At 39.0% G+C, this 18,531-nt stretch overlaps 1 protein-coding gene and 1 long non-coding RNA gene across 2 annotated transcripts in view; both read left to right on the forward strand.

Annotated features, from left to right (window-relative positions):
* Positions 1-18,531, forward strand: part of LOC120534710 (zinc finger protein 420-like) — a 71,105-nt gene that overhangs the window by 17,817 nt on the left and 34,757 nt on the right. Inside the window, 1 exon segment of the mRNA XM_039762296.1 lies at positions 2,140-3,850. Coding sequence (XP_039618230.1) covers positions 2,140-3,850 — 1,711 coding nt within the window.
* LOC120533491 lies at positions 4,597-6,124 on the forward strand. The gene is made up of 2 exons (XR_005634511.1): positions 4,597-4,710; positions 5,367-6,124. It is a non-coding gene; the product is annotated as an uncharacterized LOC120533491 (long non-coding RNA).

Consider the following 18,531-nt stretch of genomic DNA (forward strand, 5'->3'; position numbering starts at 1 on the left):
GTTTCTGGACAAAAGCAGAACCTTAACAACAGACAACTTCTTCACCTCTCTTTCGCTGGCTAGTAAACTGCTGCACTGCAACACAACTCTGCTTGGCGGCATAAAGTAGGATGGGAATTTCCACCTGCCACTAAAGTCACTTCAGTACGTGTGCTATTCTCCACGGTAGTGTTTAGATCTGGCAGTACCATGCTGACTATGTATGCGCCTGTCCATATTCTCAGTTGTTTGCACCATAACGCGGAGTACAAGCAAGATTAAAAAAAAAATGTTCAAATGACAACTCATGTTTAAATGATATAGCATTTTCAAATAATTGTTTCTTCATGCATGGATGTGTGTGTGCATGCGCGAGAGAGGCAGAGACAGGTCTGATATTGTTCAAGTGGTTACTGGAATATAAAATAAACAGTTTCACAAAAGTATAATGAAACAAGTGTGCATTTATTCAAGAATAAAACTGAATAAAAAAAAAAATTCAAGTAACAAGATACTGGTGTTTGTGTGTCTGCTTTTATGCCTTCAGTGATATCTTTTACAAGTAGCAAGACTTTACACTGGCTGTTACAGACTCAAAGGAAATACTGTATATGTTTTATTATATAATAGCAATAATGACTGCAGTTCAGTACACAGAACGATAAATGTGGAGAAGCCCTGGGATCGAATCGGCAACCTCTTGCTTTAGGAGCAGCTGTTCTTACCCCTACACTATCCATACAATTGATAAATGGGTTTTGGCTTTTACATATTGACAACAACATGTGAATTGAATTTCTTTTTCTTCAGTTACATTCTTGAATAAAGGCACACTTGTTTTGTTATACCTTTTGTAAAAGTAACATTATACATTTCACGTTAACAGTTTATCAATTATTACTGTAACATGAAAAAGTTTCTGTTTTAGTTAGGTGTTCAACATTTCTTGCCTCGCATTTCCTGTCATCCTACATTTATCCAGATTATAGTAGAAATGGAATAGGCATGAAATATATGTATTCCAGATTTTGTCTTGGTAGAGTAATATATTGCTCTACTTTCCCCTTTTGTATTATTAATATGTAGCCTTTATCAGAATGCCTCAAATCTCACAGACTTACCACTGTTTATAAGGTATTATAGTCTATAACTTCTCCCCACCTTCCCTTCTACATCTATAACCTCAAGCAATTAGGTGTAGTAAAAGACAAGGAGGAGTTAAGTTACAATTTAAAAATGTATTGTTGATAATATTCATAAATAATAACAATATGCAACGTATATTTGAATTTTGACAACTATACAGCATGATAAATGCTGATGTGTAGTTTCAGCGGCACACAGACTTGTTAGTTACTTTAAATGTCTCTAGTTAAGTCCCCATTTTTGTTCAGCTTTCTTCAGAACAGGGCTGTCTCAATATGGCTGCCGAGCTGTGCTCTTCATTGTGCAGTACTTTTCAGTTCATGGTGTGTGTGAGATGCTCTTTCATCAGATGTTTTGTAAGAGAGAGAGCGAGAGGTAAAGCAAGCAAATTTATAGATTCTCTGTCCAAACCCTACGTCCAATAGGGCATCATGGTACTTAAAGGCTTCTGATACAAGCCAATTCCAAACCAATGGGGCACAGAATACCTTCACACCTGCCCTCCAGAACCATTTGTTAAGGTGAAGCTTGCCAGCTAAGCAGTCTGGCTTTCCTATGGGAGTTGACTGAGAGAGTCCAGCAGAGAAACCCTTGCCAAACTTGTTTTAGTCACCTCCCCCAACCCTGACATACAATTACAAAGGACTGGTTCTTAACCATCAAACCACTGGTGTTCTTATCAATGATATACATTAGTGTTATAAGTGTCAAATAAAGACGACATATAAAATATTTATCAACTTTTATGCAAAATTTCACACCACAACAATTGTAAATAATGTTTTAATAATACATTGACTAAATGATGAAGTTCTGTAATGTAGTTAACAAAGATTGACCAGTAGTTTTCTCAATTGGGTCTCTAAAAGAAATTATGTATATAGTTCATCATTTCATTTTCTTGTGTCCATTGGTTGATTCTTTTATCCTGTGTTTATTGTTGCTACTTAATGTGAATAATAAACAAGTGGATTGAGAGTAAAGCTTTATTTCTTTCTTTTAAACTTCATACAGGAGATAAACATCAGTGCTGTTCTGAATGTGGCAAACAGTTTAAGACCACGGGATATCTTCGGATACACCAAAGAATTCACACGGGAGAGAAGCCTTACTGCTGTTCTGAATGTGGCAGGAGGTTCTCAAAAGGCAGTTTACTTCATAGACACCAAAGAATTCACACAGGAGAGAAACCTTTTTGCTGTTATGAATGTGGCAAGCATTTTTCCCAAAAATGGGATCTTCAGATTCACCAAAGAATCCACGCAGGAGAAAAGCCTTATTGCTGTTCTAAATGTGACAAGCGGTTTGTAAGACGGAATTTACTCAATAGACACCAAAGAATTCACACAGGAGAGAAACCTTATTGCTGTTCTGAATGTGGCGAGCGTTTTTCACAAAATTGGGATCTCGAGATCCACCAAAGAATTCACGTGGGAAAAAAGCCATACTGCTGTTCTGAATGTGGCAAGCAGTTTTTACACAAGAGTAATCTTCAGATCCACCAAAGAATTCACACAGGAGGGAATCCTTATTCCTGTTCTGAATGTGGCAATCAGTTTTCTGAAAAGAGCAACCTTCTCCGACATCAAACAATTCACACAGGAGAGGATCCTTATTGCTGTTCTGAATGTGGCGAGAAGTTTCTAAAAAAGAGCCATCTGAAGAGCCACCAAAAGATTCACACTGGAGAGAAACCTTATTGCTGTTCAGAATGTGGCAAACGATTTCTAAAAATGAGTGTACTTCATAGACACCAAAGAATTCACACAGGAGAGAAACCTTATTGCTGTTCTGAATGTGGCAAGCGTTTTTCGCAAAAATGGGATCTTCAGATCCACCAACGAATTCACACGGGAGAAAAATATTATTGCTGCCCTGCATGTGGCAAACAGTTTTTGCAGAAGAGTAGTCTTCAGGTACATCAAAGAATTCACACTGGAGAGAAACCTTATTGCTGTTCTGTATGTGACAAGCGGTTTTCACAAAAGAGCTACCTTCAGAGACATGAAAGAATTCACACAGGAGAGAATCCTTATTGCTGTTCTGAATGTGGCAATCGCTTTTCAGAAAAGCGCAGTCTTCTTAACCACCAAACAGTTCACACAGGAGAGAAACCTTACTGCTGCTCTGAGTGTGATAAGCAGTTTTCGCTTAAGAAGAATTTTCAGAGCCACCAAAGAGTTCACGCAGGAGAAAAGCCTTATTGCTGTTCGGAGTGTGACAAGCATTTCTTAAAAAGAAATTCACTTTATAGACACCAAAAAATTCACACAGGACAGAAACCTTATTGCTGTTCTGAATGTGGCAAGAAATTTTTGAGAAAATGGGCTCTTCAGACCCACAAAAGAATTCACACAGGAGAAAAGCCTTATTGTTGTTCTGAATGTAGTAAGTGCTTTTCGCTCCAAACCAGTCTTCAGATTCACCAAAGAATTCACACTGGAGAGAAGCCTTATCGCTGTTCTGAATGTGGCAAGTGCTTTTCACAAGGGAGCAATCTTTCGACCCACCGAAAAATTCATACTTGAGTGAAGCCATATTGCTTTTCTGAATGTGCCAACTGCTTATCACAAAGGAGTAAACTTCAGTGCCACAAGAGAATTAACAGTGGCATCACCACAGTGGGACAGACAAAAGCACACAAGCGTACAGTGAGTAAGAAAATAGGAGAACCTGACACAGTCCAGTGTGCATGTGAAGATAAAGAGGAGACCAAGTACTGCTAGTTCTACACAACTGGTCATTAGTTGTCAACTGAAGAGTAACTTAGTACAGCTTGTGCAAAACTGCAGTGCAGTTGATTTCAAAATTTGTTAACTGGTGTAAATGTAGGATACTTAACTGGAATAATTAAACAAAAGAAAAGAAATTAGTGTGGAGAAATTAGGATGTATCCAAACAACAGCAGAAGAATAAATAACACAGGAAATGAAACCAGAATTAACACCCACATGTGAACAGAGACAAACAGAGAAATATTAGCCAGAAATGGAATGTCCTGAGAAGTAAGCGATTCTCAAACAGTGCAATGCTAACAGTAAAGCAAGAAAGAAGCAGTTGAGAAAGGAAGGGATAGAGGTACAGCAGATTGAACGTGACAACAAAAGTTTACACTTAATAGAAATTACCAAAAAAAAAAAACCCACAAGTGAAGATCACCCCAGTGGATAAAGAAGAGGGGTAGTGAGAATTAGAAAAATCAATGGGATAAACAGCATACAGTTACACAGACAGAAAAAAGTAAAGCAGCATAAGAGAACACTGCACAAGAATAAATGACACAATCACAAGAGGACAAAGTCATTCAGGAAATTAAAGAGAAGAACTTGTTGACTTAACAGATAGGTGTACAGAAATCGATAACCAGGGAGAAGTGAACAAGAATAACAATCATCACACTGGATAGAGGTGGAAATCAGCAGAGGCCTCTTATTTCGATATTACAATTCATTTTGCCTGCCAATCTTTTTTTTTTTTTTTTTAAAAGTATTGTGACAGTCTATGTAATATGATTCAGTATTGTGCTTTATTACTGATTTTTATTGAAATGAAAATTTCTCTCCAGCTTGACATTTTCGTGTCCAGGTGAGTAATGCAATTAAATATATATTTTAAATTGGTGTTTTTATTGAGCGAACAAGTGAACTTCATAACTGTGTGTCTTCCAATAGAAAGGTATGGAATCAAGAAATTTTCTCACACGTCATGTGTACTGCTCTGTCGGGTTGGCATATCAGTAATTAGCCTGTGCTGTGGAACATCTGACCAGTTCTGCTTTTGCCACAAAGCCTGAAGGCCTTGGGTGCTTCTGTGGAAAATCCCAGTGACACGTCTTATTCTTTGTACCAGCCATGCAAGAGCCTGGTAGCTTGAGTGTGTGCTGAGCCGCGAAGTTTAATGTCTGTGCATATCATTTAAACATGAGGAAAGCCCACCACCCTGACCTGCAACAAGCATATTCAACATATTGTCGGTTGCTAACACCGGCTCTCTTTCAATTTCCAATTAATCGGTGACATTGCAAAGTAGCTCAGCCATGTTAGCCCCAGTGTGACTGTCATGTATGACTGTTTGTAGGACATAAGATGATAAGCACCATTTTTCATTTTTTTGATGTGATGTTACTGTAACATAACATGATGTAGCTCTTGAGGCTCATGAATCACATGTCAGTACAACAACAACTTCTTCTTTCCAGAGTAACTACTTTAATTCTTATTTATCCTTGTTGTATTTTCCAGGAACTGCTATATCTGAGAAAAAGTACTGTGATGGAATAATGCAACACATACTTTTGGATTAATGAAGGAGCGGCATGTTCACTCTGATAACTCTGAGGTGGTAAACCGGTATGGGGAGCACCAGTGGGTCAAAGCCAATCCCCACAAGAGATGGAGGTAATTATAGTTGAGGAGGACTTAGTTATTAGTTGATTGAGATGCAGGTTTACTCCAGTGACAGAGAGTCTCTCATGGTGTGTTGTCTTCTCGGTGCACAGGTGGGGAGACCACCTTAAAAGCGTGGAAAGGCTCCTGGCTGCAGCAGGGTGGGGAGGTGGTCAGGGGAGGGCTGTCAATCCGGTTGTCCTTTTACATGTTGGAACAAATGAAATGTTTTATGTGCAGACTGTCAGTTCTTCAATTCAAATTTGAAGAGTTAGCGATCATGTTCAGGAGCAGAACTGGCAAGGTGGTCTTCTTTAAAGTTATGCCTCTGCCACGTGTCAATAACAAGTAAAATGGAGGAGATAAGAAGGCTTAATACTCAATCCCTCATGATCCCAGATAACTGGACATGTTATATAGTAACTGATGTAGGGATCAGTTTGCTTTTCAATTAACTGGATTGATGTTGAGTGAGAGAGAGAAAAAAAATGCATTTGTTACACATTTTTGTTGAAAAGTTTGCCTTAATGCACCCTTATGTACATTTATTGAATGTTTTTGTAAACAGTTGTTATATAATACATTCCTGTTAACAAAGTTGTTGTAAATTACAAGCCAGTTGTCTGTGTGTGTTATTTTAGTCAAACTAAATACACCAGAGACGAATAACATTAACATTGGACACTAAGAAGCATTGTGACGATGCAGATTTTACTCTATGCTCCCATCTAGACTTCGAACCCAACACCATCAGTAATGTCACTGATGAGCTAGACAGTGAAGACATCAACAATGAAGCAAGGGGATGGTGCAAAAAGTGCTTTTATTTAAAAACAAACCAAAAACAGTGTCCAAAAACAAATAAGTGCCGTGCATCACAAGTCTTTAAATAAATAATTCATTAAAGCAGAGGTGAATCTGTGGAAGTTAAAATCCAATGAATACATCCTTTTAAAATGAGGTTAAAATGATAATGGCTGGAAGCAGTCTTGTCTTAAAACTCTGGTGCTTTCTTCTTTCTACTAGTCGCCCTACCAGCAAATACAGCTCCCTCCTATTATGGTCCGGTAGCTTTCCGATCCCCGCTATGTAAGGCTCCAGTCGGACCAAGACTTGGGTTCCCTCCCCCAGCAGCCAGGGTGGTCACGCTGGGGCTCAACACGCCCAAAGCCTCCTTGACAGTCGCTCCCTTCAATGGCCAGTCGACTCCTCTGCCGGTCACTCCAGCTCCTCAAAACTGCTCAGCTGTAGTGACCGCTTCAATCTGCTCCCCCCAAGAGTTGGCCAAACACTCCTCAGGGGCTCTCCTACCCGCTACATTCAACCTTCAATGAGCCTGCTCTCGCTCTCACTCACTCATGCACCGGCTTTCTCCTTCCTTCCTTCCGCCGCCTTCTCCCTTAACCTCCATTCCCGTTCTTTCCTTTTTTCTGACTCCCCTATCTGCCTCGCGCTTCTGTTATATATTTGGGGACATGGATCAGGTGTGGCAATTGGCAGCTCCCAGCAACAATTACGGATGTGGACGACTTCTCACCTGTGCACTTAAGCGAGGATCGCCCGTATCGCAAATCTACCAGGAACCACTCCGGCCACACTACTATGCCCCCTCTCTAAGCCGCGAGTGTGGCGATTATTTATTAAAACTGGCCTTTTCAATTTTGAGCTGTGGACCTACTATACCACAAGCATACCCTAAATTTTGGGGATGTTTCATATAGAAGGTAACTTTGAAAGTTCTAGTCCACTTTTTAAAAAAATCAAACTAAGCAAACTGGTAAAAAAATAAAATGAATTGCTTGCCATACTGCAGTAGCAGCATTTGGAATAAAGTGAGTTGTGTTTACATTTAGCTGAAAATAATTGTGATACAGCAGCAGTAATGGAAACCTGGGTAGATAGACATGGAGATGAGTTCAAGACAGACAGCTGCACGTTATTAGGAAAGACACGCAGAACAGAAAAGGTGAGAGATGGAGTCACTGTAAATGAGTGATGTCTTAGTGGGGAGGTTCAGGTTCAACTAGAAGGCATCCGTGATGGAAGCTTCATGTTAGGAGGGTGTTGTAGACCAAACCCACACACACCATAGCTTCAATTTACACCCTTTTAAAATTATTATTTTTTTTTTTTTTAAGTTATTTGAGATGGGGATATTCTAGTCCTGTGAGATTTGAATTTCCCAAGTATTGAAGGGCTAGCCTTACACATAGCAGAGCACAAGAACAGACATTTGGAGATGTAATCAGTAACTATTTTTTATTTTAAAAAGAGTTTGTTAAGACACCACCAAGATGAGAAGCCACTGTCCAGAAGAGTAGGTTCTCGATTTTGAGAGTTTTTGTACAGTTTTTGCCATGAAAAGCAAGCAGTCTTTATTTTGGACAGCATAATCAGCAGCAGGCACCATCATATAAGGCACTTTACAGAAATTGTGAAACAGGAAGAAAAAATAAAAAGTGAATTGACCAACACAAAGTAAAATTAAAAATGAATGATGGCAGAATTCAGGAGGATCTGGAATTTTACCTCAAGGATTTAAACCGCTGTGGTGGAGAAATCTTCAGAAAAAACGAGCAGAGTCTTCAGAATGGCAGTCAGAATTTTAAGACTTTATTGCATGGAATAGAAAACAATTGCAGAGGACATAAAGCCTGACTCAGTTCAAGAAGTGAGCCCGGTAGTTTGGGTGCAGTTCATTTTTATTTCATTTCTAATCACAAAAAACATCCCCATTTCGTACATTGTTTTCATCATTCACTGTGTTATCGTCGTAATAATGACCTTGTGCTGTACCTGTTTTCATAACAATTACCTTTCCCCTGATGATAATCAATCGTAAACGTCTTTCCCCTAATAATAATCAATCTTTTCATAACAATCATTAGGACTTTAAGGTTGTACTTGATGCCTGGCCCGGAGATGACCATCATCTGATCATGTTTTACATTCCGCAATCTTGAGCTAATAAAATTGAAGGCCTTTAAATTGATTAGTCCTCATCATTAAGTTGGAACCAGGATGACCCATATATGAAAAACTGAACTGATCACTTAATACTTGCTTGTTGCACCAGCATCCAGTACGACTAAAATCAGAGGCAGCTGTGCTGTTAAGTAGCTCTTACTTCTGAGAGCTGAGCTACTGGAGCTGGAAGCAGGCGAGAGGCCTTGAGTTAGCAAGCACAGTGCTAAAGCCTTTATTAACGAACCTTTAAATTTTTATATTGCTCAAAGCCAGCTGATATAGCATTTTACTTTGATTAATTAAGATATTGATTCATGAGGAGAGGATTACTTACCTTGACAATGACATTCATATCTCTGGTGACTCTTTCTATAAAGTCAGTAGACGGATTGGGAGAGCATTTCATGAGGTTGCTGGAAAGGGGTGTGTGGCACTCCTGATATCTCTGCAAAAGGTCCAAGTCTTTAGAGTCCTGGTGCTTCCTGTCTTATCTGGTTGTGAGACAAGGATGCTATCCAGTGATCTGAGATGAAGACTGGACTACTTTGGTACTGTGTCTCTTCGGAGAATCCTTGGGTACTGTTGGTTTGACTTTGTGTTGACTGAGCGATTGTTCATGGAGTCCCGAATGAGGCACATTACCTGTATTGTGAGGGAGAGTCAGTTACGGCACTACAGCCATGTGGTGTGTTTCCCCGAGGGCGATCTAGCTTTGTAGGATCTTCATTGTACCCGAGTGGCTGAACCAGGCCAAGGGGTCGTCCACGTAACATTTGGTTGCGGCAGATAGAGAGTAATTTCCAGATGGTGGGACTGGACCGCGTGTCTGCCTGGGGGTTTTGCCAACCGAGATCTCGAGCTGTTTCAGTGTGTGGTAGGTGTGGCAACGCACTGTACCAGTGCAGGCTCCCCAACTTGACTTGAAGCGTTGACATAGGAACCTAAATGCTATCTAGAATGTATATATACAGGCCAATGTTACAGCCTGAGAGCAAAGGAAGCTGCGTCATCAGCCAGTGACATGCAGCCACATACCATCTGGCTTAACAATACGTGGAGCTAACCTGATAATTAATTCTTAAAGCTTCTATATAATTCAACCTGACTAGTACAATACAGGTTTTAATTTGGTCATCTGAAATGTTTATGAGCCTTAATATATAAATGTAAATACTAAAATGTTTAAAGTGTTTACGTGCTAGCGCGTCAGTCTACTTAGTTTCCTTTAAGTCTGGGGGCTGTTAAAGTTTTTTCCAAAATCCTTGTTTAGATGCTGGTGAGTCAAAAGACCCAGCAGACTTGCCATGTCCCAAAACCAAAACTTGTTTCTTCAGTTCCCTCAAAAACACAGCATCCTTTGTTCTTAGAAAATAAGGCAAGTGAAAAGCAAGCAAATATTCCATATTAAAAACAAAAGCAGCAGCCAGTGATTAATAGTGCCACCCTAAGCCACTTAAAAAGATGTCAAGCAACTCCTTTTAATAATCAGTAGTTCTAAAACCAATAACAAGGCATATAAACTTAAATACTGGCTGAATTAAATATAAATGTGCATGCTCATATAAGAGCCCAGCGCTGTTAAGTTGTGTCACGCAGCTGCCCGGTGGTCTGATAGAGGCCTGCTAACGTCACAGGCACATGTTCAGGAAAAAGTCCCTAACTTTCGCCAATCAACTCTTAAGCCCCTATTGAGCTCAGAGTAACTAGATATAATGCATTTTATTGTAACTTTATTGCCTTAGGTTCTGAAGAGCCCTAATAATTCTAAATGCCATTTGAGTGCTTATATGTTTTATGCGCTAGCCTGTGAGCTTGCCTTTAACTCATACAGGTCCTACATGCAGTTTGTTTTTAGTCTTCTATCAGCACTTGCATCCTCAAAACAAAATCTGCCTGCTTGCTTCCTCAGAGCACATGATGACCTTGGCTCACAGCTTGACTCACAGAAACTTAAAATAAAGCAAGAGAAAAGGACACGTGATCTTTCTAACAAAATAAATGGTGTTCTTTTAAAGCTGCTCCAGGCCTAGGCTTTTGATAGCTAAAAATGCTAAAACTAATAATAAAGCATATTGATCCTTAATCAAAATTCTCAACATAGAAAAGCATCAATGAGTTTTACAAAGCAGAGAAAAGGTCGGGTTGGGTTGGGTTAGGTTAGGAAGCATGCACTGGCACAGCTTGTTGACGCACTCGCCACACAACAAAATCGCTCAGATTCCTGGTTGGCAACCCCACGATCATCTATCTGCCACAACCAAGTGTTACGTGGGCATCCCCTTGGCTTGGTCCAGCTGCTCAGGTCCTCAACAATGAGGGTGCTGCAAGCCAGATCACTCGCAGAGAATCGCACCACATGCCTGTACTGCTGTAACTGATGCTTACTCACAATGCAGGTAATGTTCAAGACTCCATGAGCAACACAAAGTCAAACCAGTGGTACCCAAGGATTCTCCAAAGAGACACCGTAATGAAAGTGTCCAGTACTGAAAAAAATGACATTTACATTTTTTTTTACAGTAAGTGTTTGTACTTCTTTAAGCCAATATGTTACTTGTGTGGTTGCTCACCTACTAAAAAAAACTAATGATGGCAAAATTCAGGAGGAATTGGAATTTCACCTCAACGATTTAACCAGCAAGCATCAATTAGTTTTACAAATCAAAGAAGTAGAGGACATTTAAAATGATTACAGTAAGTGTTTGTACTTCTTTACGTCAATATGTTACTTGCATGGCTGCCCACCTACTACTACATGAGGGTTTATTGCCACCATGATGGCGCCTGATGTGTCCCGATAATCTGATAAGCCCTTTGGTGATCTGACAGCAGCCTTCATGTAACTGAGGTGATCACCACAAACATTAAGGTTGTGGGGGACCTGCCTCACCAGACAGTCCAACTGCAATGAAACGCCTTCATAATAATAAAAACAACCATTTCTGAAGATTTCTCTCTAAATCAAAAAAATCTAAAATAACAAACTAGTGCCATGGTGTACTTTTAATTAATTAGCATAATATTGTGCATTCCCGTGTCCTCCCTGCGTGGAGTTTGCATGTTCCCCCCATGTCTGCGTGGGTTTCCTCCCACAGTCCAAAGACATGCAGATTAGGTGCATAGGCGATCCTAAATTGTCCCTAGTGTGTGCTTGGTGTGTGTGTGTGTGCGCGCGCTCTGTGGTGGGCTGGCACCCTGCCTGTGATTTGCTCCTGCCTTGCGCCCTGTGTTAACTGGGATTGGCTCCAGCAGACCCCGTGACCCTGTAGTTAGGATATAGCGGGTTGGACAATGACTGACTGACTGTGCAGCCCATGCTTGTGCCCACACTCACAACAGCAGTTTTGACCTCACAGTTTAAAGACTCGTCGACAGTCATGTGTAGCTGAGGCATCAGGATGTCAGCAGGGGGTTTATGAATAAAACTGGAAAAAGGTGCTTAATGATGGAGGACAGCAGTTACATGATGTGGGTTGTAATGAACGTCAGAACAATTTACTTTAACAAAATCTTTAAATCACAACTTCAGCTCTGTTTTCAAAACACTGCTTCATGTCCACAAATTGCATAATTAAATTTTTTTACAGTAAATGCTTCACACAAATTAACCATAATTAACACAGTAATAAATAAATAGCAGCAGCTCCTCAGAGGTCCTTGAGGAGGTCTTATGTGCCTCGGTCAGCCTTAGAGCTCTGTTGTCTGAAGATTTTGTGTTCTTGATTGGCCAGTCTGCTGTGATTAACCCTGATGGGAGGGGCCAGACAAAGAACAACCTATTATTGATACTCATGAATATTCTAATTAAATCAAAAAGGACCTTGTCTGAAAGAGGGGACGCCAGGCCTGACTTTGGTATTCACCTGTGAGTGTCTGCTGGCACACATGGGTGACCCACACAACCTTGTTGTCCTCGGCACAATAACGCTACATGGAGCAGTCAGTGTGTGAAAGTTAGCCTCCCACTGAGCACCATAATCCAGTACAAAATCAATACAAATGGAACCCATTCAGACTTGGAAGAAAACCAGCATACCTGTACAGGGCAGGAACCAACAATGGGCCATCACTGGGTACTCTCACATTTGTGTCCATGACTTCACAAAGACAAGATAGATTTGCCAATCCACTATATCTGTCCATCTTTAAAAAATAGGGAAAACAACAACAGGGCAAACATTGCAACTGCATACACACCATAAACAGGCCGAGTTTCAAATTCAGTCTGCTGGAGCTTTGAGGCAGTAACACCAACCACAAATCTTTATTAACACTTCTAACATTATAAAATAGGACAATGACCAAAGAAATCAACATAATTTCCCATCCAATTAGTGTATCTAAATATAAGCAGTCTAAATTTGATTAAATAAATTTTAGGTATTTATATATATATATATATATATATATATATATATATATATATATATATATATATACAATTTTCGCATTAATTCATTTGACTTAAGCGTTTCTCTGTGCTAGGATTGCCCGTGTACTCACTTCTTCTCTTGGGAAGTTAAAGTGGGGAAAATGTAAAAATTTATAAGAGTTGAAAGTGCAGGGACTGTGTCTGTCAAAAGCATTCACAAGAATGAGAGGTGAGAGGACCGTGAGCATGTTTGAAAATGGTTGAGAGGAGGGTGGGACTTGAAAAAATTTTAAGGCAAAAGTCTCGACTTGCGGGACTTGAGAAAATATCTTGGCAATACTCTTTTCTCAAGATTTTCTTTTATAATACTACAGGGCTTTGCCCCCTACTTACTTTGTTCGCCCACCCCCCAACCCCTCTCTTCCGGGGGAGCGCTTCACGCTTGCCATTTTGCGTCTGTGCCGCTGGCGTTGTGGAAGTTGGGGCTGAGCGCACACTAAGGAGATGCGGATGAATCAGCTGCTGGCTTGCAACTGCTGCTACCGAGCTGCATGTTGTGCTTTGCGACGATCCTTTAAAAGCAGCTGCTGGCCTTTTGTCTCACTTCCTTGTCTCCCAGGACGTTAAGCTGAAATTGTTTGTAAGTAGGGTGTGACGTCCAAGTAGTCTCGTGGGACTTCAAAGTGTCTCTCTGAGATAATCACATCTCGACCCAAGATTTTTTTTATATAATAGATATACACAGTATATATATATATATATATATATATATATATATATATATATATATATATATATATATATATATATATATATATATATATATATATATATATATATATATAAAATTTTATGCGTTTGAAATGGAAATTACATATGACCAGAGAACATATTATAATACAGGAACTAATCACTTCGTTTGTGGACAACATTTTTATATTATTTGTGTGAGAGTTATTTTAATGATATTGAAAAGAAGTAAACACAAACACGCCGATGTATCCCATAGAAGTCCGCCCCACATTGCCCTCTCCCAGGCCTCCTCTCTGGACTCCAGTGCTGAGCCGTCCACCACCATGCATGTTCTGACAGAGAAGTTTTATTTATTTGTCCACGTGACTGTCGCGGAAGCTGCCACATTGTTTTTTGTTTAAATGGCAGTACTTGACAGTAGAAGAGTGGAGGAAAACAGCTTTGCGTCTTTCTACTTTTTAACTGCGCCGAGCTGTAAACAATGTGAAGACGACACCGCCTTCATTAGCGAGGGGTCGTGAGAACAAAGTGGACGCTCAGAGGTTCGGAATATCGGGCTGCTCCGCCGGGTTGAGAGCTTCGCATTTTCAGGCAGCGTCCTCTCTTCTCTCATTGTTTGTGACACTTCGAGTGCCCCGTTGGCTCCTGGGAGAGTGGAAATCTTTGCAAATGAGTGTAATCGGCACCAATGAAGCAAGACTCTCTTTGTAAATTGCGCTGCACGACTACTTACTGTCCTTAAGGAGAGTTCAGGTCACTAAAACCCCGCAACATTCAAGGTTGCTTTTGTGATTAATTCTTTTAAGAAGATGGAGGGTTTTGTGACGATGCGGGTTCGTTCCATGCTCCCAGCCATCTTCATGTGAGCATTTGAACCCTACACCGTCAGTAATGTTACCGATGAGCTTAGCAGTGAGGTACAACAAAGCAAGGGGATGGTGAAAAAGTATCAAGTGCTTTTATTTAAAAACAACAACAAAACAAGGTGTTCAAAATAAGTGCAGTGCATTCAAAAGCCATTAAAACGAATGTTATTGTGGAGGTTAAAATTAAATAGAACAAATCTTGTTAAAAAACAATGAGGTTAAAATAATACAGGAAGCAATCCTTTAAAACAACAAAGCCTGGTGTCTTCTTTCCTGAGGCAACTCCCCTACTCCTCCCATCTGGGCTTCTGAACAGGGGAGTCGCCCTACCTGCTGCTGGCCCTCTGTCCACTCTCCTGCTGGCCCTCTGTCCACTTTCCTGCTGGTCGGTCGCCTTACCGATCCCTGGCTCCGGTAGACTCTACGAACAGCGACTTGGGATTCCCCAACGACCAAGGCTCTCACGCTGGGGACATCACATCCCGACTCCTGCTGCCTTCTGCGGCCTTACGTGGAGAGTCATCCACCTTCCGGTCACTCCGCCCTTCATAAAAACAAACTCTGCGGGAGCGACCACAACTACTACGTCCCGGGTGTCGGCCAAACACCCAGGCTGTCTGTACAGTTGCATGCGAGCCTTCACTTGCTCGCTCTCCTGCACCGGCTTTCTCTCCATCCCCACTGGTTCCTGCTTTTTCCTCCTGCGACCTCCCATCCATTCTTTCTTTTCCTTCCCCTCTATCCGACTCGCGCTTCTGTTTATCAAGAGGGCATGACAGCTGTGCCAAATCAGCGGCCCCAGGAACAATCACGGATGTGGACAGTTTCTCACCTGTGCACTTAGTTGAGAAATGCCCACACCGCGAATCGCCCCGAGAACCGTTTCAGCCACACTACCACACCCCCTTGCTAAGCCACGAGTGTGGTGATTTTTTATTTAAAAATGGACCTTCTGTCGTGCACTGTAGACCCGATCCACCACAGGTTTACATCTAAGATGTACCGACCTCTTCATGTTAAGTTTTGGACTTGGGAATTGTTTGGACCTTCTGCCCGTTAAGCAAGAAATGGCAGTGTCCACATTTCACAGAAAAAATGTACTCTTAAATCACAGGCACATAGTGCAAGGTTGTCAGGCAGAAATTTGCAGGATCGCATAGTAAATGTATTTTCTATACCACAGCGGTCGTGTAGCACCTTACACAAGGGATTTGCTACCGAGAGATGATCCAAATACATTTAAGCTGCTGTTAGTGCTATTTACCTGTTGTGTTATAGCGCCTTTAAAATATAGTTTACCTGAAAACACTCCAGTACTGCTCAATGTATCTTTACTTCTTACATGTTAATGTTTTACTGTTTAATAATTTATATACATTTTATTTTTATCCCTTGCACTCAGTGAGCGAAGCCACTGGGTAATCAGCTATATATAGATATATATCTATCTATATAGATATATAGATATATATATGGTGAAAAGTTATGTTTATAACTTTGTGTCCAAGCTGAAAATTAGACAGTTTTAGGGGAGTTTCACCATTTTCCAAGTTGCATTTAAGAAGAAATTCCAATCCCCCTATCTGTTAAAAGACTAAACTGGGGAATATGTGCCATATTTGTGTTTTAATATTAACAAAATGTTGCAACCTTTTCATTTTAAATATATTATTATTTTTGGGTTCACATATTATGTCTTTCTTTAAATAGTGGGTCTTGTTTTTCTCTATAAAACTAAATAATTTGGTGTCTACTGCTTTGATCACAGACAAAGGGACATCCAAAACGGCTGATGTGTATACCAACCTTGATAAACCTTCCGATTTCGACAGCAGAATTTGTCCATTTAAAGAAAGATCTCTGAGTAAAGAAGTATTGAACCTTTTATCATTTTTTTTTTCTAAAATTGGAGAGAATTTTAGAGTGGCCCATTCTTTTAGATTTTTACTTATTTTCAGATCTAGATACATTATTGTGTTTTATCACTGGAATCTCACAAATACTTTCCATTTCACAGTTCCTAAGGCCAAGTAACTCACATTTATTTACATTAAGTGTCAGACCAGACACTTCAGAAAAAAGGTCTTAAATATTCTATTCTATTTCTTTTTAGAGAAAAATTACTATCACCTGCCAGCTGTGAGGATTTAGCTTCCCTTTCTTTTATTATTACCCCCCTAAAAGGGTTATTACTTGTATGAAAAAAAAAAAAAAATTTGTGCTACTAGAAGAAAAAAAAATGGGGTGAAGCATTTGTGATGTTCCTCTGCCTAATTTATCTGAACAGTTTGTGTTTTAGTATAGTGTTTAACAACCCGGTGAAAATAAACACCAAAAACTAAATATTTTAGTGTCTCAAAAATAAAAGAATGTTCAATAGTGTCAAACTCTATGTAGAAATCAACAAAAAGAATAAAACTGTCTTCTTCAATGTAATCATTATAATCAATCATATCTAAGACTAGGCTGGTATTGTTATAAATGTCTGTCTGTCCTTCATAAACCCCGACTAAGAAGTATCAGTTATCTTGTTAAACTCACTCTTTAGTTTAGCAAGAATTTTATAATCAGTATTCAAAAGCGTGAATGGTCTCCATTTTTCCAGAGATGACAGATCTTTAGTTGGTTTTAGTATAAGAGTAATTAAGCCTTGAGTCATTGTGGAAGGCAAAGACCCTAAATCAATTGCCTCTTTTTATAAACTCTTAAAAGAAAATCAATAAGTACATCTTGAAATTTCTTGAAAACATCACTCCCTGGAGATTTAAATTTAAGCTTCTTTATATACTGAAAAAAATGTCAGGTTAAAATAAAACAAAAAATATGTACATTGGTTGCACATAATAAAATTGTTTTTATCAAAAATAATTTAATTAGGCTTAATGCACTAAATTAATATATCCTGAAACATGCTATTTTTATATAAAAAGAAACATTTTCATTCTCTGTTAAATTAATTATATTATGTTAAATGAACATATCAATAAGGCGTAATATTTTAACATTTTTTTTTAACTTTTTAAAAAATGCACCTCACTTGGTTACTTAGCTATAACATTTTTAAGTTATCAATTATACTTGTTCCAGCATCATTTTATAGTTCATGTTTTAAATTTTTAATAAGAAATAAACAGATTTGCTTATACCAAAGCTAGTTTTATTTTGTAAAAACAATAAAAGCCAACAAAAATACAAAAGATTTGTATTCAGAAGCTGAAATGTACAACACTTGTACAGGAACACTGCGTCTTTGGCTGTGCCAGAATGCCATGACCAATAGACAGTATACCTAAATACGAACACAAAATGCACCTTGGACACAGTGTTATACACTATTATAAAATACATTTATTTATATTTATATAATGGTATATATTACAGAATAAATTAGTAAAATATAAAGTGCAAAAATTGCACCTTTTCACAAAATATTTTTTTTATATTTTTCAAACAAGCAAATTCGGCAACTGCATTGTATTGTATTTGGGTGTATTATTTATTTGTCTGGTTTAATAGTATTTATCTGGTTGAACAATGTTATGATAATACTAATGAACAGCAATGCAGAAAGTAGTAGACCCGTAACGAAAGTCAGAACTTTTGGTTTTTTTTTTAAATAAACGTACCTGTACTAAGAGAATAAATCTAGACATCTTAATAGTACATTTACTGTGATGGTAGATAGTGAGTATAGTTTGATAAAATATTAAAAATGAATACAAGGAAAAACGCAAAACGGAGTGACGTTAGTCTGTGTGATTAAATGATTTAAATGAATATCTGAATATTTCTCTTGTGTGTGTTTGTGTTTTTTTTCTTTTATTTCACTAACCTTTTGCTCTTAACTGGCGACAATAACTCAAACCCACATGTGACTTTACTGCCAAGTTATCCAACCTCCATAGGCAATGATTCCGTTTGGTGTGTATTAATTTCCAGTGAGGAATAAATAGAGCTATTTTGACTTGTACCCAAATGACTGAAATTAGTATATTGTACATCCCACAAGATTCAATAAACTAAACATGATCGAGTTATGTTCAAAAGTGGAACATAAACAATA

This window comes from Polypterus senegalus, chromosome 8 (assembly GCF_016835505.1).
Source record: "Polypterus senegalus isolate Bchr_013 chromosome 8, ASM1683550v1, whole genome shotgun sequence".
NCBI lineage: Eukaryota > Metazoa > Chordata > Cladistia > Polypteriformes > Polypteridae > Polypterus > Polypterus senegalus.